The sequence below is a fragment of the Falco rusticolus genome, chromosome 7 (genome assembly GCF_015220075.1).
Source record: "Falco rusticolus isolate bFalRus1 chromosome 7, bFalRus1.pri, whole genome shotgun sequence".
Classification (NCBI taxonomy): domain Eukaryota; kingdom Metazoa; phylum Chordata; class Aves; order Falconiformes; family Falconidae; genus Falco; species Falco rusticolus.
In genome coordinates, this window is record NC_051193.1 from 72140193 (window position 1) to 72164249 (window position 24057).

Here is a 24057-nt window from a genome sequence, read left to right on the forward strand (position 1 = left end):
AAATAGCAAGCAGCACAAATAACTAAAGGTATGCAATTATGCAGACATGCAGAAGGCATTCAAAACACACAAGTCTGATCTCCTTGCCATAACTTTACCTGCTTCTTTCTTCCCTTTTTCAAACATTCTTCTATCATCCTCCAGCTCCTGTACAAGGGGAGACTTACCTGGCTGCATGCTTCAGAAGAGTGCCTTGCTATGTGAGTGAGGATGTGCAGTATATCCAGGACTACTGTCGGAACAGGTCGTACCACCTCCAGGATGTACCTCAGCCGGTGCTGGATTCGTGTCTTCAAAAGTCCCTGAAAGTAAAAAAAAAAATAAAGTAAAAAAATTTCCATTATGCTCTCAACAATTGCCCTCTGAACTGCAGTTGCTGGAAGACAAAAGAAGATTCTATTACATCTTCTGCAGAAAGAGTTTTAAAATTACCAGTGGGAAAACAAAGAGGTAAGTTTCTGCAGATTTGCCAGTATGCTAGCAAACGAGCAAGAGTTAGCTCAAGAGAGCAGAACAACTAAACTTCTGTTCTAAGTCAGACCACTGGTGGGGTTTGGACACTTGTGTCTTCCAGAGTATGAAACTGTAACAGGGAATAGGAAAATAACTTTCCCCATAAAAAGACTACTAAAACCTAATGTGGCTGACAAAGGTTCTCTAGCTCCCCTTGAATCATCTTGGCTAGACACCACCCACAGCTAACAGCACTCTGTCTAATAGTACCTGTCACGTCAGAGAAGAGCTGACAGAAGCAGAGAACAGACACAAATTCCTATTTTGCAGTAGGAAAAGAGATGCAGAGAGATGATGTGGTTTTTATTTTATGGTTCACAGAGCAGAAGACCACAATCAGTTTAAGTGACAGGGTTATGCATTCCTAGTTCTGAGAAAGGGCAACTCTCTAACACCAGAGTTCACAGTATTAATACTTTTTAAAAGCTGCAGCCAAGCAAGGTTGAGGTTCTAGGCCTGATCAGGTTCAGCTACTAGTTTAAATACTTCTGTTCCAGCTGTGTGGAGTAATTGGGTTGTAACAGCCAATAAACAGGTGTGAAATAGAATTTCACAGCAACTGGAACAGTGGAGAATTTTATCCCAAATACCTTCTGAGTTCAGGCCACTTGGAACAAGTTAAAGTCTATTATGCTGACCCATGCAACTGGTTCCAGAATCACAAATCGATTTCACGCCTTCTACCTACAACTCTTTTGTTAAGCTTTTTAAACAGTGTCACCTAGCAGACTTGTATGAAATCATGAAGCCTCTAAACAAGACCAGATGGCCAAGTACAGCAATTCATTTGCCCAGTTAGGCTTTCAACCAAGTAGCATTTGAACACAGGCTCAAGCACGTGGACTAAGTGATGTGATCACAAGGTTTTAATGATTCCAGCAGCTCCACCAAGGCTGTTTGAGATAAAGATTGCTATTTTTAGATCTCGTATCAGCAATGCGGGATTAGGTTTGAGTATGTGAGGAATTCCTTCCAAATGCTGTAACTCTACCTGAGAAATGCAAACATGAACAATGAAACTGGGGAAATGCTAAGTAGCCACCTTACATCAAATACAAAAAGAATTGTACAAATCTAACTAGTTATGAACTATCCAGCTGTAAAGCTCCTGTTTGACTTTACAGAAGTGCATACAGACATTTTAATAGTGGCTGGAAGCTTTTCACTTTTAGCTCAAGCAAGCGAGCTTTATAATCACGATTGTATGCAGTCTTTCAGCAAGTCTTACAAAGTCATGAGTGTGTTTGTTGCCAGTTTCCCTAGAGGAAGTTAGAGCTACTTAATGACACTGAAATCACACAGGTCAAGTCTTAACATTTTTAGAGATCAATAAAATTACCTCTCCCGGTAATATATGACAGAAATATAACATCCCACAGCCAGGGAACAGTTCTAATTCTTCTTCAGAACGTTCTTAATAGCATACACAGGAGAGCAGACATTTCAACAGCACACACAGCCACTGTGCAGAGCCTATTTTCCTAAAAAGGTTTCAGGTACAGCTCTGTGCTTACCTTTACAACATCGTATCGGGCCACATCTGAATCTGGCTTATTTTCATCCTTTAATTTTTTATCTTGAGACTTCTCTGTTCCATTTAATTCTTCTTCTTCCTCTTCTTCTTCCTCCTCATTGTAGGGGACAAAGGGGAATGCAGCCATCCCTTGGTACCATGAGAAAGTCCAATCAAGATATCTCTACATGGAGAGTAAAAGCACATGAAATAGAATTCTTACAAAGAAATCATCAAAGACAAAGAATTTTCAAGTATACTTTTGATTATGGAATGCTTTATTGATTCCCACCTAACCCCATGAAAACAGGAACACAGTAAAGTGTACTGTAAACATGCACAAGCAGAATGTAATGCTTTTTTCAGGGAAGTAATTTTAATGTATCACACACACACACACTTGGGAAACCATGAAAAGCTTTACTGTGAGGTGAATTAAATTCACTACACAGGTAACAGAAATGCAGCTTAACTGGAAAACATTTAAGATAAAACTAAACAAACCACCGAGGCTCTAGAAGTTAAACTGGAATTTGGCATAAAATAAAAGGCAGTCCAATCAAATGCTTGCACTACTGAATTACTGCTTTAAATTTCCATTTCCTGAACTGGCAATCAGAAGTAACTACTACATTAATCAGAAAAGAAGTGGCAGACTTCAATTAAACCCTGAACTGTTTTGAAAAATTTCAAATGCCAGTACCAAGGAAGCACAAGTTATTATTGCACATTGGGGGCAAAGAAAAAAACGTGCAATATTAACTAAAGTTGGCAAGTGAGCAAATGACAGTCAGAAGAGTCCTGACTTCAGGGATTGAAACTCTGAGTCCATCTGGAAAACATTTTGGGACTATAGCCCTCCTTCCACCAAGAGAAGGAAAGGCACAAGAAGAGCATCCAAGTCTTCAAAGGAAACCAAGAGAAAGGTGCTTCCTTCCCATAGCCACTGATGAATGAACAAAACCTTCAGACAGCATGATAATTTATGTGTGCTGATCTTCTTTGTTTATACTGGGGATAAATCCTGTTTGTCTTACAATCTTGGAGCAAAAGGCCAGACTTCTAGCCCTGTCCCTTCCTCAGAGACCTTTTGAAACTCAGCAGCATCAGACCCTAGGAAGGACTCTCCTAATGAAAAACCATAGACACAGCAATCTCACCGCGTGTGTCTGTCACTGGCATCAAGAGTCAGCAGTACTCGCTTATACAAGACAGTTATAAACCAGAGTAATATCAGAAGAAAGGAAAGCACATTAAGAAGCTGATTCGTAGCATTACCTGCCATGGCTGGGCAGAACTCACCTAGCAGAACACCATTAGGTTCGTATCTTAGAAAAGGTGCAAAATACGGAGAAAGCTAGCTAGTCCTTCATTTCTGTTGCCTCCCCACTAGGGATAGCTCTAAAGGGCTGGGAGAGGTTCCAGGGGGCTTCTTGAGATCTACCCACTCTTGTCCATCACCAGCCCCTTTCCAGTTGGACACAGGAGCCACTTGAAACACAGCCCACAGCGTGCTTTGCCTGTAATGGGCTACTGTCCAACCAGGAAGACATCTTAATCTTGCTGCTCAGGGCTCTCTAGTATCTGAACACCCAAAAGAAGTTTGAACTCCTAACAGGTGAAAAAGCATCAAGGGTAAAATAGACACATGACAAGGCGAAATTAGGTGTTTATCAGTGTAAGAAAAGCATGCGAGAACAGCAGAAAATGGATGAGAGAAAAGAGAAAACAGCATCATTATGAGTCATATGGGAAAGCAAGGAGAATATTTTATCTGCTCAGAAGCAGGAAAACTACAAAATAAGAAGCCAACAACGTAAGAGGCCATATCAAAAAAACAAAACTATACACATAACATTAGTAGTAGCCTGATGTAGATTGTAAAGATGTCCAAAGGCAGAGAACCTCAGCAGCCTGCGCTGAAATTAATCATGGCGCAGAGCTAATTCAAACAGGAGAAAAGATGCCTGCATCTCTCAAATGAGATAACACATTCCCTTGTCTGTCCCAAAGCACAGCCATGGCACGCTATTGACCATTACGCTAACCCATCCAGCACGCCTTTGTTCAAGCTACTTACCATGCCTCCTCATTCCAGTCCCTGTACACAGCTTAGCACAAAACCAGACCCAGGCACTTAATGATTGTCTCACCTCATCATCAAGTGACACCAGCAGAGCCCGGAGAGCACCAACAGATGCTGCCATGACATTATCCACTGCATCATCAAGTGAGAAGCGCAGCAAGAAGAGAAACCCAGCATCAAGCAGCAGATGCAGAACGCTGCCCTTCAAGGAGGAAGCAAACTCTCCAGCCCTGGCCTGAAATACATGCCACACAGAGCCAGTGTTACAGCTGTCTCGTCGCAACTGGGTACATCTCATCATTCTGTGTGTTTGCCTCTTCCCATTTCTGCTGTAAAGCAGCTGAACTGTGTGCAGGGTTTTTTTCTTCATCTTATCCTCCTCTCAATCTACAGAAGGCATGCAACTCCAGTTCCTTAAATGCAGGAAACCTTTCCTTCTAAAGTATGGACCCATCTTCTGTCTTCACCCTGTTGTGCCCCATCGTTCTCAAAACCACACTATTTCTTCTTCTCTGCCTCCACTACTGTTGGAAGGAAGGTAAGCACTTCCCCTAAAAGTTAGGTGGGAATGGCCACAGAAGTAAATATTCGTTTTGCTTTTTGCTATTGGCCCATTGCTTTGTGAGTAGGCTGGTTCATTCTCATCTCCTTCAGAAATAGCACGCCATGCAGCTGGCTCAGACAACAGGAGTGAAAGGGTCATTGCAAAGGATAGGTCTGTCAGAAGAATAACACCAAAAAACCCAACCACTTGTGTCCAAACCAACAACAGAACTGAAGTTGCAGCACTGCTGCTGAACAACCCTCGGAAGCATCTCCCTTCCAAAGAAACCTGAAACTCAACTTGTGATGTTTCAACACTTGACTCTTCTGACGGTAAGAAGATTGTCAGTGAAAAAGAATGCCCTGCTGGTGATTCTTCTCACCTTCATTGAATAGTAGAAAGCAAACAACTAGCATCAGAGAATCTGGGCCCTGATCCACCAGAAACTCAAATTATGGGGAGGAATTCCATGGAAAGTGACTTACCTTTTGAACAATACGACCCAAGACTTGTAAAGCCAGTGTCCTCTGTTGAGTAACTTGGCTGCGAGACAAATGAAAGAGCTCTTGGAGAGAATAACCAGCCCTCTAAATGGGGAAAAAACAAAACAAAATACCAAAAACTGAAAAAAAAAAAAAAAAGGCCCTCAGCTATAGGTAAAAACAGGCCCCTTAAAATAAGATTAACAATAAAACAGAGCGTAACAGGAGATAAACTGCAATGAAATATCGTTTGCTGTTTTGTGGCAATTGCAAAAGAGATTCTAATTGTTGATGTGACAGGAGAAAACTGAATTTCTTAAGAAAAAGTTGTATGTGCACCTTTTCCCAACACCACAGATCCTTAAAGAAAAAAAAACCATTAATGGAGTTTTCTGAAAGTAAAAGCAGTTAATGCATGCAGACCCAACTTCTCTTTAGGAGCTTATTTCAAAAGAAAACCACCCGTCTGCACTTCCCTAAGGTTTCTGTCACTAAAAAGCTTTGACACAAAAAGGAACCTGCCAAATCAAACACAGAAAATGGAAAACGGGTGTGCCCTTTCTACTATATTACACCTACCTCTGCCTCTTCTCCATGGTGATGCAGGCCTAGATGCGTCGGTAAGTCAGCATCTGCAGGAATTAGTTCTCCTTTTAAACTGAATCGAGCTTGCATTCCCTACAACAAAAGGGTGGAGGGAGATGATTATTTCTATTGCCTTCCACTCCATTCATGACTTAAAACACCACTTCTTACATCAACTGCTGGAAGGTGACAACTCAAAAACTCCCCAGGTCAGCCCTCAAATTCTTTTTTTTAAAAAATAAATAAATTCTTCCCCTCTTTCCTTTTTTCTTAGCTTTCAGACCTGTTTCATCCCAGATTACAGTTGATAGACTCTCACTTCCTAGCCCTCTTGAGCACTACATACTGAACTGACCATGTATCATTCCACCCCATGGAAGAAACTCGGGAATCTCTCAGCCTGATAAAATCTCACAGACTAAGTAACCATAGGACTAGTGTTTGAAACCTTCAAAACTGTTACTGCTGAGAACCACGATCCAGGTGCAAACATGAAAAATACCAGTTTCTGCTTTCAAACCTTTTTGGTTTTCTTCTGCCGCAGTGAAGGCAAATCTTTCATCCATTCCAGCTTCTCAAATTCCACATTGTCCATGTGAATCCATTCCTTCTTGGGCTTCACAGGCAGATCATCATCTTTGTGGAGGGGGAAAAAACGGCAGTCTTACCTTCCAAGGCAGGGATGAGGAAAATACTATGCCCTCTTTGCCAAGCTACTTGGCTTAAAGACTGTATCAAATGTGGGATTCATGTAAAATAAAAAGAAAACAATTTTCAAACTGACTGTTGGCTGATGCATAAACATCAAAGGTTTAAAGCTGTTTACTTCCTCTTCTAGCTCTCATGAAAGATTAAAACAGCACTGTAATGAAATTCACAGACAAGGCTAATTTAGGAGAAGATGAACAGAAATCAGGACACAAATAAGGCAAAGTGATCAGAACCAGAGCAGAAAAATAGTATCATCCCTACATTTGAGAAACCAAACTAGTATTGCCCAAGGAGGGGAGTGTTAGGGGGGTTGTGAAATGATTCAAAAGTATTAATACAAAGAGGTCCAAGCAAATTACTGGAAGCCAGTATGATTTCAGCCTAGATACAATGCAGAGAGCACAAACACTCCTATTCATGACTTTGTCGCATTCGCGATGCTGCTTTTCATCCTGTGTCCCCCTCTAAAGGCTTGAGGAGATCAGGCTCTGGGAAGAAAAGATCAAAACAGCTGAAAATGTACACAGCTTGAATGAGAAACAGCTCAGTGGGGAAACTGGACAGTTGAACAAGAATTTCAAAGGTGCCAGTACTAAAGGAAGAAATTACTGATTTAACTTTATAAAAAACTTTGACTAGAAGAATTTGAGAAACAAGACATGTATGCCTGCATCACAAGAGTGGCCCTAGGAAAGAGACAGATCAGCATGTGGATGAATCTCACAAGTGAAGGGACAGGAAAGACGGAACTGGAAATTATCTGAACACTAGGAAAGGTAATACTTTGCTACTAGGATACTATCCCATACCAGCATGGGAAGAGATGAGTTAAGAAGTCTTTGCTATCTCAAAGAGAATTACACGAGGACAGGAACAGGCAGTCTGAGGGCACAAAAAGGAGCAGCGTCACTCCTGCCGGAGAAGCCCAGAACCCATTTGCATTGCAGCTATTAATCCTAGTGCTCTGGTCTTCTCTTGCAAGGAACAATTGAGTCCCACCGAGATGCTCTTCTTTCATCAGATCTTTTCCTGCTGATAACTGGCCTGAAATCTAACCTTTTACTTTCCTCCAATTAGCAGACAAACTCTTAGGAAGGGAACTCATCCTTTCTAGGATGAAGCTTCACCCTTATGATCAATGTGGCATTGAGTCAGGCAAGGAACTAAGCACAGAGTTATCTTCCTCAGCCAGAAAGCTGTTCCACAGAACTTCAGCCAAAGGCTCAGCACACATTTTAACTGAAGAGAAGGAAAAAGCATCTGAAATGCAAGAAAGTGGAATGTTTGTGGGTGGTAGGTGCAAAACTAGAGGAAATAAAATCACCAGAAAAATGAAATCTATTGACATTTGTAATTCCACAGATTGTTTTCTCCATTAATCACTAAACTGACAGGGCTGAGTTAATCATTCTATTAATAGGATTACACATACCACCACCAGCCCTTAGCAGTACGATCTTGTCAACAAGAAGAGACAGATATATATTCCAAGGCATCAGATTGTTCAGTTACTGAGAAATCCTTTTACAGAAACACAAACTGACAGTGTGAATACAACATCTGCACTGAACTTTTTCAGACTTGGGTAATATTAAAGGCTACCACCCAACCTCTTCCCTTTCTGCTTTGCTTTCCCTTTTGTCTCAGTGCAAGAATTTACTTTTCCATTTGATAAGATTACAAGTTGCTGGATAAAGGTTTCACCACCTTGTTTCTAATAAACAGTAGCCTTTTATCTCATCAGAGAAACAGGTTTGACTTTTGATCAATCCCATTGCTTTGTGTCATCGTCCTCTCCCTGGGGAAATTCAGAATGACCATTTCTGCTGGGTTATTCACAATGAGTTTACTTTTGGGCATGAACAGATACAAAATCCCAACAGTACATGTTAATGTCAAATAAATATTTTACATCTCCTGTTGGCCAAGATGGGCTGCAGGCATAAACTCAGGTGCTGGAAAGGCTTCCCTCTGTTTTATAACTGTGTCCCAGCTCATCCTTTCTTTGTTATTTCAAATATCCTGGGAAAACTCCTCTTCGCCTTTGCTGTGCAGTCTTCCACTGGAAGCAAAAGATGTCAGCACACAATGCTCTGAGCACTGAGCTATTCCCCACAGCACTACTACAGTCTTGTACTTTACAGGCTGAACAACCCACTTCTATTGCTCCCAGTCAGGTAAAAGAATGTCACTTAACCTGGTGCTACTTGAGCACTCAATTGTTCTGGAACTAAAAATAGTCCTTTTGATTACAATGGATTCATGGAAAAGTAAAACTTGAGGAGAAACACTAAAAGGACTGTTCAGTGAAGTGTTTTCCTCAATAAGAGGCTAATCAGCTTTCCTTCTGCTCATGTACACACGCATACACTCACAGACTCATCCCTCTCATCAAGAAAATGGTAAACAGTTGTTACCTCTTGCAAACACCAAGCTGAAATACAGGAGTGATTCAGAGACCTCTTTAATCAGTCTGCACATTGCACTGGGACACAAAGAATGCATCAGAAGCAAGGATCAAGAGATGGAGGCAGCCAAAACTTGACATGAAACTGGGGGAGAAGCATGCTAACAAGGGAGAGACATATGCTACGAACAAAAGTGTGGGAAAGATGAGAATGGGAGCCTAAAATGATGACAGAGAAAATGAAACGGCTAAAGAAAAAACTGCATCCACACCACAAAGAAAAGAACTGTATTCTCTGGAAATCACCCCGTGGGCTCTGAGATACAAGCCACAGAGCAGGGCCATCAGGAGCAGTATCATAAGACATGCATGCACGCTATGAGCAATTTCCCTGAAGAGAGACTGTCCTCTCCATGCTATGCTGTGAGCAAATCACTAACTCTTACCTATCCAACACCCTCCTGTCCCCAGGTGGTCCCAGTTAAAAGAAATTACTCAAGTAGCAGCTGAGTCCCACTACCACACTTCTGCTTCCCTGTTCACAAGACTGAACAGCAGGGCAATGATGCCTAGCTTAAAATACTTTCTCCCTCCAGAGACCTCAGCACAAAGTTCAAAAAGAAAGCAAGACCTCCCACTTGACAACTCACCTCTGTTACATTGCTATCACCCTTTTAATCTATGGAGCCCAGCTAGAAATAACAGATGTTTTTTTCCTGAACCCAAAATATGTGTATTCTTTAAATACCATGATAAAATTCGGAGTTGGATAACTAACAAAGTAACATATCAATCCGACCTGGATTGATGCAAACACCATACAAACGTCATGTTTATGTTCAGAACATTAACAACATGCACCCTGTTTCTTACCTGTGATTTCTACCTTTGTATTTTCTTCCTTCCTTACAGATTCTTCCAGACCCGACTCCTGCATGGAAAGAGATGATCTTACATCATGCTGAGCCACAGGCAGAGACTCCACAAACTCCTCCAGTTTGTTCTGTTCCATTTTTAATTCCTTTTTCTGGCCTTCATTACCACCACGTCGTGACTTCAAGAAAGCAACTAAACTGGAATCTGCAAGTATTGACAAGGAGACGGAGAAGTGACAAAATACTTGATATGTCTATAGCTCCCGCTATTTATGTTTTACTCTTTGCATTCCCATTCCTCATGCCCTCTTCTTCAGTACCAACTGTCACTTCTTTTCAAATTGAGGCACTTAACTGTTCTATGACCTCTTGAGCACATAACCTGGGTACAACTGACCGGTGAGGCAACACCAGAGAAGGAGCTGATAAATATCTTTCAAGGTAAAGCAGCCACAAAAATTCTAGTTGTTCTCCCAACTTACCAATAAAGAGAGAATTGTTTCTTTCCCCCCTCACTGCCACTGAAAAGGCACATCCAAACAAGACTATTCATTATGGAGAGAATTCTGGTCTGTGATTTATGGGAGGAAGCTGGGTCTGATAGTTTGCCTACCCTGCCCGTGGACCACTCAGCAGCATCAACCTGAATGCTACAAGAATACACAGAACAGACATCACAGAATTAATTACCTGCTCTTTATTGAATTGCATGAGAGCTGCAGTGCATGATTTGCATATTACTTTAGGAGAAGGGTATCTTGTTTTTTCTGAACTGACTCCCCATCCTGAGAGTCAATTATTGTCTGATAACATCCAGAAAACAGACATGGCCACTCACTTCATGCTTTGGAGAAGAAGAGGAACATTTGGGAGGCAGGGTTATTTTGAAGAACAGATAATATTCCTATGGCTCCAAGATAGAAAAATGTCAGAAGATCATCATTTTACTTTCAGATCTGCTACGATATCCCACTTAATTTCTGATGGAGTGTACTTTCTCTCTGAACACTCTTCACTTAGAAGATGGTGTTGCGATGCTTATTGCAGAGGTGCATAGTAAGAGACAGCGCACTGTGCCTCCAGAAGGTACAGAGATACTCCAATAAGCAGTGTCAGAGATGTAAAAAATAACCAATGTAGGTGTTATATTCCGTAATTTTTTCTTCGGAGGACAAAGGACAAGCAATTCAGAAATTCTCTGTACCTGAGAGAAGTCATCCCAAAAAGAAAAATCTCCCATGTCTGTGAAACAGTTCAAAGAGGATGCAGAATCTATCCCACACTTCTGATTGCTGCACACTCTCCTCGTGATGCAGTTCTAAACTTCCCTGGGCAAAGGGGAGACATTCAGCCTAGCCTCATTAATGCACGCATGTGTCTTCCTGAATGCAAGCAGAGCTCTCGCTTTCTCACACATCACCATACACAGCAAGGAAAAGACTATTGACTATGTCATCATTTCATGCAAATGGTGACAAACAAGTCACTGATTCTGTCAATCTGTGCACAGTATGTCACAAAGTAAGCCTACTTCTGTGCAGAGTCTCCGTGGGAAAAAACAGAACAGTATCAACTGTAAGATCCTGAAGACACTGCCCAGCATGGAATTGCCTACCCATCCTAATACTCCACACCATGGAGTCTCACCTGCTTCATAACCAAGAGGTTAATTCAGAGACTGGGTAACATTAAACATCCACAAATTATTCACACTCCTGAATATGGAGGAAAAAGTCTCTTTAATCCATATCTCTGTACCTGTTCAGTTCCCAAGTTCATCTGTAAGCCAGTAACTTAATTTAGGAATTGCTTCATCACGCATAATTCCCTAACCACAGATATCCTGGGAATGCCAAAATTACTCCCAGTTTCCTTAAGACCTCAAAGACTGAAAGATCTACAATTTTAACCCACAGGGCATATAAACAAATATACTATTTTAGAAAACAATTTATTGTTTAAAAATACTTAAAGTACATCCTATCCTTTTCAAACTCCCTAAATATTCACTTTGCTATTATCCCAAAGGACAGAGTGGTGGGGACAAGGAGCAAAGACCATAAATCAGCCACAAGAAAAATGTGGATAAACAAGGTGTTTTTCATACACATGCCATTGTTATAAGCAGTGAAGTTAAAAAAAAAAAATTTCTTTTCACCTCAGGTAGTTTGGAGAGTTCAGCTCTCTGAAACGAATGATGTACCTAAACACAGTGTCTGCAATTATTTTGCAGGGTTTCTTTGTCACCTTTCCAGTTATACCCACACTGCTTGCAACAAAGTCAAGATCATTAATACGATCTTTAAACCAAACCCACAAGAGATTTACGTGTCTAAAATGTCACTCACACCTAGATATGACGCTAGAGAATCTGAAACTGAGAATTTCAAAAACCCTTGCCTGTGACCTACATCCGTACATCTGCTTTTCTCGAGCACACAAAATAATTGAAACGAATGCCAGCAAGTTTTACAGTTCCCTAGATCACACAGAGTCTTATCAAACATACCACACTCTGTGTTCTCCCCCATCTTGTCATCAGCTGCCAGTGACAGGCATTCCTAGAGCACCACTGTGGACAGGGCTCTAAACCAGAGACCACAACCCTGCCAGAACACCTGCACCCAGCCACCAGATAATTAAAACACATTTTCAAGAAGTTCAAGTCTAGTTGTAAGTTTTTGTGCTCTACCAAGTACAGATTTGAACTGAAAACTCCCACATTCCCAGATGTTTCCCCCATACAGGTACTGACAGTTTTGGCCCGAGTCAGGTATTTTGGAGGGGAAGACCAAGGGTTCTCTCTCACCTCAGCATTGCTGCAATCATCCTAATAGCTTTTTTTCTTACCTGCTTCAGACAATTACATTTTAGGACCTTCACATATGTATATGTAACCAGGTATTGGGTGTGCAAAGTAACAGAGTGCATAGACCATCTTCTCTCACAGCAAAGGGGAGACGACAAGCTAAGCCCCCCTTTCACTGAGGAATAAGCACTCTTTAGTTCCTTCACACTTAATTCTTACTCATAAGCTACTGGCACGGCATGGAAATTAGATCACCCACATATGCAATGAGCAGGAATACCTAGCTCCCATCTTTGATCTGTGAATTTGGTAGGACTTCAGCACACTACACATTCAGTAAACTTCCACATCTCTAAAATTCATCTCTGGGAAGCACATACCCAGCTGAGCCAGAAGCCTTCCCTGCTCCTGCAGGATCTCCTCCTCAGACATGGACTGCAGCTTCTCCAAGTTCTCTTTGTGAATAGCTTGAGCTTCCTGTTCACCCTTTTGGCTTCCAAGACCCTCTCCCGTTATGAGACAAGGCCGCTGAGAGATCAAAAAGTCACCAGCTTTATCTGAAAGATCCAGCAGAGAAAGCAGTTACTGATTTAAGTGTCTCCAGCATTATGAATGCAACTCAATTTTGTCATTACCACGCTTGCATAATTTCTTTTTCTATTTTTTTTTCCACCTTGGTAGGCAAGTTAAAATAGGAGTAAAGGAGTTTAATTTAGCTTCAAACATAATTAAAATATTTGGGCTTTCAACCCACGTCACAACAAAATGTCATTTCTACCTTGCTTGTTTAGAATTTTGAGGAAGGATGGGGCAAAAAGAACTTTGTTCCTTCAATGCAAAGCAACAGCAAGAAAAGGTAAACTGGAGCATAATTCACAACTGGTAAGTCAGAGCATTCTTCCAAGCTAGCTAGTAAATACTAGACGACTCCTCTGCCCAAGAACACCTGAACCCACACTTGTACATCCACTGAAGCACAATGTAGTAAATATCTGTTGAGTGAGAGAGAGAATTAAAATTACTAGGTAATCTAGTGTCTGAGGGATACAGGATCCATTCTCAACAGAGGTATGTTTGCTTCTAAAAATGTCCTGCATTCACCTCCAAGGGTTAAACAAACGAGAAGTTTAACCCTTAGAGTTTAACCCTCTAAGGGTTTAACATATGAGAAGTTCCAGCAGCGGTGCATTTTCCTACCCTGAACAAAATCAAGTCTCCTTTACCACCTGATCTAAATCCTTTTTAAAAGCTCATTTAATTTAATTCTAGCAGCAGGGTAACATGCTCTTTTGGTCAGCGAGACCCTCCAGCTGTCCTGTAGCCCACTATACAAGGACCTGACTTAGTGGTCTTATTCCTTATGTTTTGTTCATATACTCCATATAGTGACTTGGAACTTCCCTATAACCCTAAACCAGCCACCCCTGAAAGCATCAAACTTCTGTTCAAACAGCAGTACTGACATTCATCACAACATCAGGAAGGTTGGATGTCATTTCCACAGCAGCTGTCCTGCATATTGAGCAGAAAGAGATTCGAAGACAGTGATGTGGTGAAAGATTCAGTAAGCTTCCCACTACCAGCAACTAAGCTGAGGGTTACCGGGCGCACACACTTTGTTACTACAAGGAATGGCACTCGCCTTCTCCTCTTGCTTCTAGTGATCCTGCCACAACAATCTTGCTGAGGACGGCAACCAATTTTCTGATTCCTCTGTTGGGCTACTACATTTTAGAAGCGTTCTACTTCAAGAAGATCACAGCTATAGGGCTGCTATACTGCCCTCAGATTTCTCAGACAGAAGGACACAGGCACAATCATAACAGGATACACAGTAAGCACAGTATATTGACCTGGATGGTGGATTTGGGCACACACAGCACAGCACAACCAGGAGTTGTCTTAAGAGTTCTCTGACAGGGGTCAGGACAGAGAGAAACCTTAACCAAAAGGCGATACCCCTCAAATGATATCTGGCCTCTATTTCTATGTGAAAAAGGGGGTGTTGGAAAAACCCAGACACATGGTGGTCCAAACCAAATAGGATGGCCCAAGATAACAGAAAAGAATTAAAAAAAAAAAAAAACAAAAAAAAAACCCAACAAAACACAACAAAAAACACACACACATCCACCCCAAAAAAAAAAAAAGGCCAGAGATGCTGGAACCAGTTGAATTGGTTTCAGCTTTCCTTGTCACATTGCTGTCAGACAAGTAACTGCTGGAGGTGGCACTGCCTCATCAGCACTGCCTCACAGCATTCCTCATGAAGCAAAGCCACAGCCTCATGGTAGCAAATCTGGTGACAGGAGACTGAGCTTTCAGCTTCTAGGTAGGAGTGAGAACCTGCATCACAGTGGTCTTGAATGCCTTCACCAGACACAAGAACCCTCTTCCTAAAATTGCAGAAATCAATGATGAAACAAGAAAAACTTTACATATAAGAGAGAGAGTAAAAGGGAGGACAAGAACCATGAAAAATAAAGCTATTTGGCCCTGTGTGAAGCAAAAAGAAAATGAGTGAGAAAGCTAACCCCATTTTTAGAACGTTAATTTGGGTCTCAGACCATTTCAAATCCTTGTCACACCACAGACATTCCAAGTGACCTTATGATTCCTAAACTGAGGACAACAGTGCTACCCTAATTTAAAAATAAGGTGCATTGATGTAATGGTCACTAAGGCTATGTAAATACAATAGGTTGGATAAGCAGAACCTTCTCCACTTACCATCCCGGCTGGTGGGGAGAGGTGCCTCTCCCACTGATCCCTCAGGATCCAGGGCATCGGGAGCAGCTGATCTTACTTGCACGCACTCGGCAGCGGAGGGAGCTGTTGCTGCCTTTTCAGCAGCTCTTCTCACTGCCATCTTTTGTGCAAAGATGCTTTTTCTTCCAGATCCCACCTTCACCTGCAAACAGGGAAGCCATGTGTCACCACTTTCCTCTCCAGACTCCCACACACACCTGCCACTAACAAAGGTACAGCTCTGATCCTGAAGACCCCCTCAGATCAGACTTTGGGACATGACACTGAGAAGCTGCTGGCAGCCACCTGCCCTTTTTTGTGCAAGTGCTATTCTTCTTTTAACACACAGTTTAACGTTAGGACAGAGAGACAAAAGCATGAATGTTTTTGCTACCTAGAGAAGGAAGATGATTAATTATAAGTGAATTCAAGCCAGGCAAGTACACCTAAAATATCACCACACACAACAGCTCCAGCTTTCCTGCTGCTTGGAAACTGCATAGCCGAATACTTTGCATTTCTGAGGATAAATGTGGCTGTACTGCACCGTGCTCACCACAGGCTTGGAACAGGCTTCTTATAAGGTGATTAGAGAGCAGCAGGGTGAAGTGATTTACACAGCAAGAAGCGGACAAGTGGTGCTAAAATAATCCTGACTAAATTACTGTGCTGCTTGCCTAGGCGATGGAAGGGCATGGCTCTGAACAGCCTTGTACAGGATGCACAGGAAATCCAAAGCAAGGAAACTGTTGCATGTCCCCAGTCCAAAGAAGCAGATTAAAAGGCAGTCTGAACATTTGGTAGCTGCAATGTGCACTCCTGCATCAGGTAAACAGAACTGGTTGTTGAAAAAGCATTACTCTCTTCTTTCAAAAAGCTGTCCTTCAAAATAAGCTACCTCTTCAAAGCAACCACAGCTATCAATCACATGTCAGTTCCCAGCATCTGACTCCCACTCAGCTAGCAGCCTTTGCTACTACAGCAACAACTGATGATAATAGCCATGGCTTCCCGTTTTGCAGCCTCAGAAAACAAATTATGCCAAAATCCAAAAAGCTGCAAAAGATACCCTGTGCAACCATACTCAGATGTCATGCCAGGAGAAATCAGATGCAACTTCCATAAGTACAGACTTAATCAAACCTGGTGGACAAATTAACAGAGGTTGTTCCTCAGAGAACTGATCCTGTTCTGCTTGTTTTTCTGTTACAGCAGCACAGATGCTATCCACCTCGCTGAAGTTAGCTGAAGGGGATCGCCTTTTTCCTAAACCAAAAGGATTCCAATGTTACTTAACTGCAGAGTATGGAGTGCCTACTTGATGGCAGCTTGGTAGAACTCTCTCCTACACTAAGTTGACAATGCCAGAGATAAGTTGAGCTAGCTCACCATCTCCAGCATGCCAAGTCACTTATTTTGAGCCCTACCACCCACCAAGCATTAGGTTTTGTTGTGAGGAAGTTGTAATCATTAATGAAGGTAGCACAAAACAGCTGCTCCCAATCTTACCTCGCTTTTTATCTCAGAGCGGTGAAATGTCTTTGGAAATGGGTCTCCTGTGGGCACTGGCATGCTCACTGCTACTGCACTTGTGTCTCGTTCCTGCAGCAAAAAATTCAGACCCTGTAGAAACCACTGCAACAGCCAGATATGTTTATATCATTTATAATGTGGGCTAATAGTGGGCTCAAAATCTCTCAGCTCTGCAGATCACAAGCCTTCTGCTACAACACTGTCAGGCTCAGAATACCTTGTGCCTATTTAGAGCCAAAGTGAGGCTATTTTCCAAAAGGCTGGACTGCCAGACTCTACACACTGCTCAAAGAATCAGATAAAGGAAAACCTAAGGCCAGTGCAGAGCACAATGAGAACACTGCCCTTATGAAGTCCAGAAACTCACCCAAACCCACATGACAGCACAGACCTGCATGCAAGCAGTGTGACCTGCAGGCACTCTGGACTGGAGCGCAGATTCAAACCCATATTTAACTGAGCAAAAATATACCCAAAGGTCTTTTTCTTACAGGGTGCTCCAGGACACAGGTCTACAATGCTACAACTGCTTCATTACACTGTAGAAATAAAAAGCAGCAACAGAACCCTTCATCCCTGCCCACTGCTCATTTCAGAGCATTAAAAAAAAAACCCACACACTAGACCATCACACTAAAAAAAAACCCAAAAAACCACACATACAATAATTTTGCTGAAGACTGCTGTAATGTGTTGATCATGCCTTTCCAGTCTTTCCTCTGGATCTTCATCCTCAAAGTGGACACAGGCACTTTTAATCTTGGACTTTTTTGGAGGAGCTGGAGTTAGAGCTGGGAGAATATCAGGAAAATCTGGGGAGGAGAAATAATAAGAAAAAAATAGTCAAGTTACTCATAGGTACCAGGCCAAGGCTCCCTAATAGCACCTGTTATTGCTCTAACGAGAAACAAAGAAGATAAGAAAGCAGTAAGACAATTAGTAGTCCTCTGTTTCCGACTTGCACCGGGTAGTGGAGAGAAACACACTCAAGAACTGTATTCTTTATGTATTGGCACAAAGGTCTTTCCAAAGACTTGCAAAAGTTAAGAAGGGTACTGAGGCCTGACTGCAAGTACTACGGGAAGAAGCAAGGCTGTACAGAAACAAACAGGCCCCCGCAGGTTGCGTCCAGGCACAGAAAAGCACATTTCCACTGCCAGCTCTAACAGTGAGTGATTTGTATGATCACGAGCAAGTCGAGGCCTCCTTTTCACTATCTATAGACTGGGATTGCATTTCCTTACCTGGAACCTGCAAGACTTAAGTTGTTGCTTTCAAGAAAGTGCTTTGAGCTTCTGAGACCATTAAGAACATTACAGAAGTGTTAGTTACTACTGATGAAGGAAAACAAAACTGCAGGAAGGGGGCTTATCAAGCCAGATCTGGGGGCTCAAAGCTGAAGCTGTTTGCAGAGCTAAAACTCAAAGACACCGAGAGCAGGGTTTGGATAGATGGCAAAATAAGCACTGAGTGTCCAATGAGTACAAATCACAGAAAACACCTCTTGCCTTGAAGCTGGCAAGGTACAACAGACAGCTGATAAATGTAGACAATGGCAATGTGTTCTACTGGATGCTAGTTAACATGGGACAAGTGCATTTTCCAACAAGGCTATGGTCTTGTTTAATACCGCAAGGAGGGCACACATGCAGGGCAAAGGCAACACTGGGTGGACAGGGAGGTGAAACAGCAAGCACTGAGGAACACTGACTGAGAATCCTAGTAATTCAAAGAAGCCCACGAGGGAAATTACCATCCAACATGACTACGTCCTTGCTGTCCTGTAGCGGGGGTCTCTCAGTATCTGTGCTCCCTTCCTCCCCCCTCCTCTTGTCTGCCTTCTTCATGATCTTCACTGCAGGTGAAGCTCTGGCTGCCAGGAACTGGCTTTGAAAGTGCAGCAGGTCTGCCTCGGACTCCCCAGGCTTTGGTCTCGACAACATCCTGCCTTCTTGCTCCTGCAGCCCAGCCCTGTGTGCTGTTCACATGGAATCATCTGGAGACAGAAAACTGGTTACAGAACTGGATTCCCTGGGGATAGGATGGGGACAGCAAGAGAAAAGTATTCCTTTTTGTCCCACTCTGCTACTCCTGCACATACTGCAGCCGCCCTACTTCAGGATCACCCCAAGACACAACTAGTTGTACCAGAGTCCCAGACAAACACTTTACCTTGTTCTTCATTGTCAAACAACATGCTAGTAGACAAGCCAACACCTGGTCTACCAGCCAGCTGGGAGCAGAATGGCAGCCATCCAGCAAAAAGCCAGCCAACAAGTGCATCACTGCCAGAATGCCAACAACACAGCCCTGGATTTACAAAGCCACAGAAGCACCAGGTCCAAGACAAAAGATCTGACTTACTCTGTGATCAACACCAATCAAGAACATCAGAGGAACAGTATCATGCAAACCTCCTGCCTCCAGCATACAGTCTTCTCAGGATCCTCTCATTAGCATCCCTGTCAGGATGCAAGAGCCTGTCCACATGGATTTGGACAATGCACTCACTCTCACAGTCTCTGCTCTCCTTCTCACTCAAATCTCCCAAGCAAAAAAAAAAAGGTTTTCTTCCTTATCTAGTCATCCTGCATTCATTCTCTCTTGCTCTTTTACTGCCCTATTATTGGCAGAAGTCATGCTAATTCCAAGCATTTTTATTGACTGCCCAGGCCAGTTTTGGGTTGAAAGCTAAGGGTGGTATTTATAAAGACTTCTACCTCCAGGTTACTATTACTAGGAAGGCAACTATTCCACCTCCAATCTACTGGGCATGAAAATATTTGCAAGTATTACTCCCCACCTCCTATCCCCAAAGCCCAGGACCATCAATCCATTTCTCACAGGCAGCAAGTAAAGTGTTTACAAATACGTTCCACACTAATTGAATCACTGATCAGCACTAATGCTACAGACTTGACACCCTCCCACACTTGGTATGTTGAAATATTTTATACACATTTGATCTCTTCCACTTTTAAAAGCCCATCAGGACTCAATGATGATTTATTGCATAGTTGGAAAGGAAAGTGGATATGGATTTTTAAAACTACAATTATCTGCTTTATTGATAGGCTGTACACATGAGAAAATGCAAAGCTTGGAAGTGAATCTCTGTCTTAATCTCAGACCAAAACAAAGCTCAACCATTGTGTGGGCACAGCCACTGCCCTGAAGCCAATGTTTTGTTTTATGCTATTACCATACTTTATTGTTAAATATGTGGAGAGATGCCTTGCAGGAAGGATGCTAACGGACACAAGAATTACTTCATGTAGTATTTGTGACCTACACTTGCAGTATTTATACTATTTTCAGGGATCTCATTCCTGACCAAGGTTGGTTAGATGTGATGTTGCTGGTTCCAAGAGCATGAAGAGGTCTAGGGAGTTTTATATTTGGTTGTTTGTTTGGGTTTTTTTAACATCAAGGCCTCAGTGTAAAACCACCAACCATTAAGACTTGCTGAAATTTTTTTCCTGCCCCTCATTTTGTGCAAAAGCTGGACTAAAACCATTCAGACTTAGCTTTGTATACCAAAACAAAGCGGATTTTCAGAGGTGTCAAGGTTTCCAGGGACTCCATTCACTCCGTGGCTGAGGAACCAGATCTCTTCATCCAGTGCCAACATCACGAGTTAGTTGCTCGATTTCAGACATCTCAAAACACTGACCTTAATGAAAGCTGTCAGCTCAAAAGTCCCAGAACAACAGCTTCCTTTTACACCAAGCCTACATATGGCACAAGCAGCAGCCAGGGGAACTTCCCTGTACCCTCGGAACAATAAAAACCTCCCCCAGCACACAAGGAAAGTGCCCGACTTCTCCACCAGCACTGCCAAGGACATCTGTGGAACACTGCCACTAGCAAAGGCTATTTCAGGGCAGGAAGGGAGAACCCGGTTACCATGCCTTGCTACTGTTGGAGAAGGACTTAACACACAAACACCTGGGATGTCATTGCAGGTCTGACTGATGCTGAGAATGCAGAAACACTCCCTTTCAGCCCAGTTTCCTTGTAACTGCACAGCAAAAACTGCAACTTCTGCAGACAGCTCCTTTTTTTGTGCACTCCTAGCATAAGCACACACCTACCTGCTGTTTATTTATGGAGTTTTCTGCCACAACAGGGGCTGCAACAGTCATACTTCAGTTGAGAGGTCCCTCTTTGATATGCATAAGTAGCGCCACATGCATCAGAAGCCAAGTATTTCATACCCTACCATGACAGGCTTCAAAGCCCAAATGAGGATGCCAGGATTAAAAGAGGCAAAACACCCATTTATAAGCAAAGTGTGCTGCTAATACTTCTGCACTAAGCCTCTTCCACACTAGGATGTACATATGCTTGTCCAAGTTCCTGTGTATTAAAGAAGTTAATCAAAAATAATATATAGCAGGACTTGAAATTGCCTTCATTTGTCCGGGGAATTTTCAGGCACAAGAAGTCAACCATGTAGTCGTTGTCTAAAGAGGTTAGAAGTTGTGCCAGGAACCATTTCCTCAAAGTCACTCCTTCCACATGAATGTGGAGGCCATCCAAATGTAAAGTTTCAAGATGGTAATATCAAGGTGGGCATTAGTTTGGCGCAAAAATAGACAAAAGCTTTAAATGCATTCTTTCCATGTTCTAACAGGGTCTAGAAATTCAAACTGAGGCCTTCGACTTGGTCCTTCTGCAGTCCAACAAGCTAGAAACTGCTTAAATACATACGGGACTTGGAGACAGAATGTAGTGAAAATAGTTTGCTTTCTTAATAGTACCTTTTTTCAAGCCCCCAGGAAGCCATCTAAGCACATAGGCAACACTCACCCGGCCATCATAAGGAGTAATTCTTACTCACCAGCGCTCAGAGAAAACATGCAAGAAAACTACTGATGATCAGCACTAACCCCAGCATCCTATGGTCTGGTTATCTCCAATCTCACAACTGGGTAATTAAAAGCTAACCACACACAAACTATGTGCCCAGAGGGACCACCATCTAGCCAACATATGCAACCTGCTGAAGTTATTGTTCTAGGAATGCATGTAAGGGATCAGAAATACTGTCAACAGACCACGAGCACCTATACACACCAGAACATTGTGATTATTATGTGAATACACTATAATCTGCTGTTGTATCCCCTGTCTGCACCAGAAGTTTCAATAAATAGTTTCCTGCCATGCTCTGGACTTCCCATGGATATTGTTTGAAAAGCCCATCAGTGCTGCAGGAATTTTACATTACATTTACATCCATTTCACAAATGCAGCTGGGACCAGCAATCTAAGACTAAAAAGATGCAAAAGCACAGAAGGCAATAAAGCCACAGACTGTTTTAAGTGCCAAGATCCACTTTTGAATTAACGAACTTCAGCTCAAGTATAAGTCTAAGAAACAAATCCAGTTAAGACAGTAAAGACCCTAATCACCAATTAATGCAGCACCAGCGTATCACAGAGAATAGCATTTACTTTACAGAGAAACTGAGGTCTAGAATATTCTTCCAACGCTTTTCAGAAGCAGCATTTAAGCTTCTGAGGCATATATTACCAACCTCTGCCACTACTCTCAGCAGACATAAAAAACCATTTAAAAATCAGGCACAACATTTGTTTGAGCAAAGTACCATTCCACTCCTGTCCAAGGTTTTTAAAGGTGCCATCAGGCTACAAAAAACTACTTGATATAATCCAACACTGTAGGGTTTTAATCTTATTCTAGCTCATCTGCATGTACAATGCATTTTTCTTCTGCGGCAGCAGAGCCCTACAGCCCATGGGAGACACTTACATTACAACAGCCATGAACTAGACACAGTTAAAAGAAAAAAAGGTAGCATGTAAAAGCAAAGGATCATCTCCTACTGTGACTCCTACTGATTTCTGAATCCTGTCTCCGCCCTGCTCCCCATTCTTAAATCTACAACTCTGCATTATTTTGCTAAAGTTATCAGATCCAGGTCAAAGAAGAACACAAGGTCCTGCTGTCACAATCAGTGCCTCAAATTAATGTGTTTCTTCAGACATTGTTGGCTGAGATAAGTAATTAAAAGAAGAAAAGGGTCACATCTCAGCCTCTCCGCTGCAGCTGAGCAGTCAATGGAAAGTACGATTCCTCTGCTCTAGATTAGCAGTCAGTGAAAGCCTCACTCCGGGTTCTTGGCTACGTTGCAAAATGGTGATGTGCATGCTCTGCTCTGCCACAAAAGCACTTTCTGTGCACAATATTGTAACGACCGGCAGTTTAAAACAGCTAGACTTCACAAGACAGGCAGTAACTTTTGTCGGCTACAGAGAAGGCAGATACCTGCAAAGACCCTCCTCCCAGAAGGAAAACCCCAGGCAAAAGCCACAAGAACATCACGCTGGTCACGTAAGACTCCAACTGTTACCCTGCCTGTCAGAGACATACCGTGTGCACTCATACAACACCCTCCCTCCAAAAACACTGCTGTCCCCCGCCTGCCCGAAGACTCCCTGCAATGCAGAGGCACCGGCATGGCACAAGACAAAAAGCAACAAGCTACTATGAACAGACTGAAGAGCTGATGCGCCCCGATGCTCCCTCCCGCTTTTACGGCCCTCGCGGGCCTTCCCTGAGCGAACGCGAACCGAGGTGTGAGGCGAGCAGATACCGGCCAGGCCCGGGGCCTGGCGAGGCCTCTCACCGGCGAGAGCTGCTCGGGGCGGGGGCCCAACGAAACCGGGCCCCGCAGCACAGAGCGCCCGGCGGCACGGCCGCTGTCCCGGAGGCGCCCGTAGCCGCGCTCCCCTTTACTCTAGGGTGAAGGCGAAGCCCCGAGGCACCACCGGCTGCCCCGGGGACCCCGCACCCCCACGGGGTGAGCGTCCCGCCACCCACCTGCGGACAGGCCGCGCCGCGCCTCTCGCCGCCACCACTTCCGCCCGCCTCGCAACAGCTACTTCCGCCCGGCGCGCGTCACTTCCGCCCGCCCTTGCCAGCAGCGCGCCGGCGGCGGGGGCAGGGCGGCGCCATTTTCCCTCCCCTCAGGCGGTTGGCCCGCGGTGTGCTGGAGCCCGGACCGCGGGTGGGTACGTGGAGCGCACAGTACAGAGCCTGTGAGGCAGGTCCCGGGCCGGTCGCCTCGCTGGCGGGGGAGAAAGGCGTGGGGATGCTGCCCGCTGTTGGTGGCGGTTGGCTGCTCCTGAAGGAGGGCCCCGTCGCTGGACTGCCTGTCCCAGGTTTGCTTCTGTGCAGGTTCTCCCAGGCGTTTGCGTTGGACCTAAATACAGGGCACCTAC

The 24057-nt window shown here is 43.3% G+C and overlaps 1 protein-coding gene across 3 annotated transcripts in view; it reads right to left on the bottom strand.

The window, feature by feature from the left end:
* Positions 1–23708, bottom strand: part of RPAP1 (RNA polymerase II associated protein 1) — a 40226-nt gene extending 16518 nt beyond the window's left edge. Inside the window, exons 1-13 of one of the 3 annotated variants that reach the window (XM_037394331.1) lie at positions 23657–23708; positions 18560–18802; positions 17470–17618; positions 16783–16875; positions 15256–15436; positions 12906–13082; positions 9715–9921; positions 6244–6359; positions 5718–5816; positions 5142–5243; positions 4180–4347; positions 2028–2210; positions 168–302 (exon numbers count right to left, since the gene is read on the bottom strand). In XM_037394331.1, the coding sequence (XP_037250228.1) occupies positions 168–302; positions 2028–2210; positions 4180–4347; positions 5142–5243; positions 5718–5816; positions 6244–6359; positions 9715–9921; positions 12906–13082; positions 15256–15436; positions 16783–16875; positions 17470–17618; positions 18560–18749 (1800 nt within the window). In that variant the 5' untranslated portion in view covers positions 18750–18802; positions 23657–23708. Of the gene's footprint in view, positions 1–167; positions 303–2027; positions 2211–4179; positions 4348–5141; positions 5244–5717; positions 5817–6243; positions 6360–9714; positions 9922–10406; positions 10506–12905; positions 13083–15255; positions 15437–16416; positions 16523–16782; positions 16876–17469; positions 17619–18559; positions 18803–23656 lie in introns of those variants that run through there. The other 2 variants (XM_037394332.1, XM_037394333.1) reach the window with 2 other exon arrangements.
* Between the last annotated feature and the right edge of the window lie 349 nt (positions 23709–24057).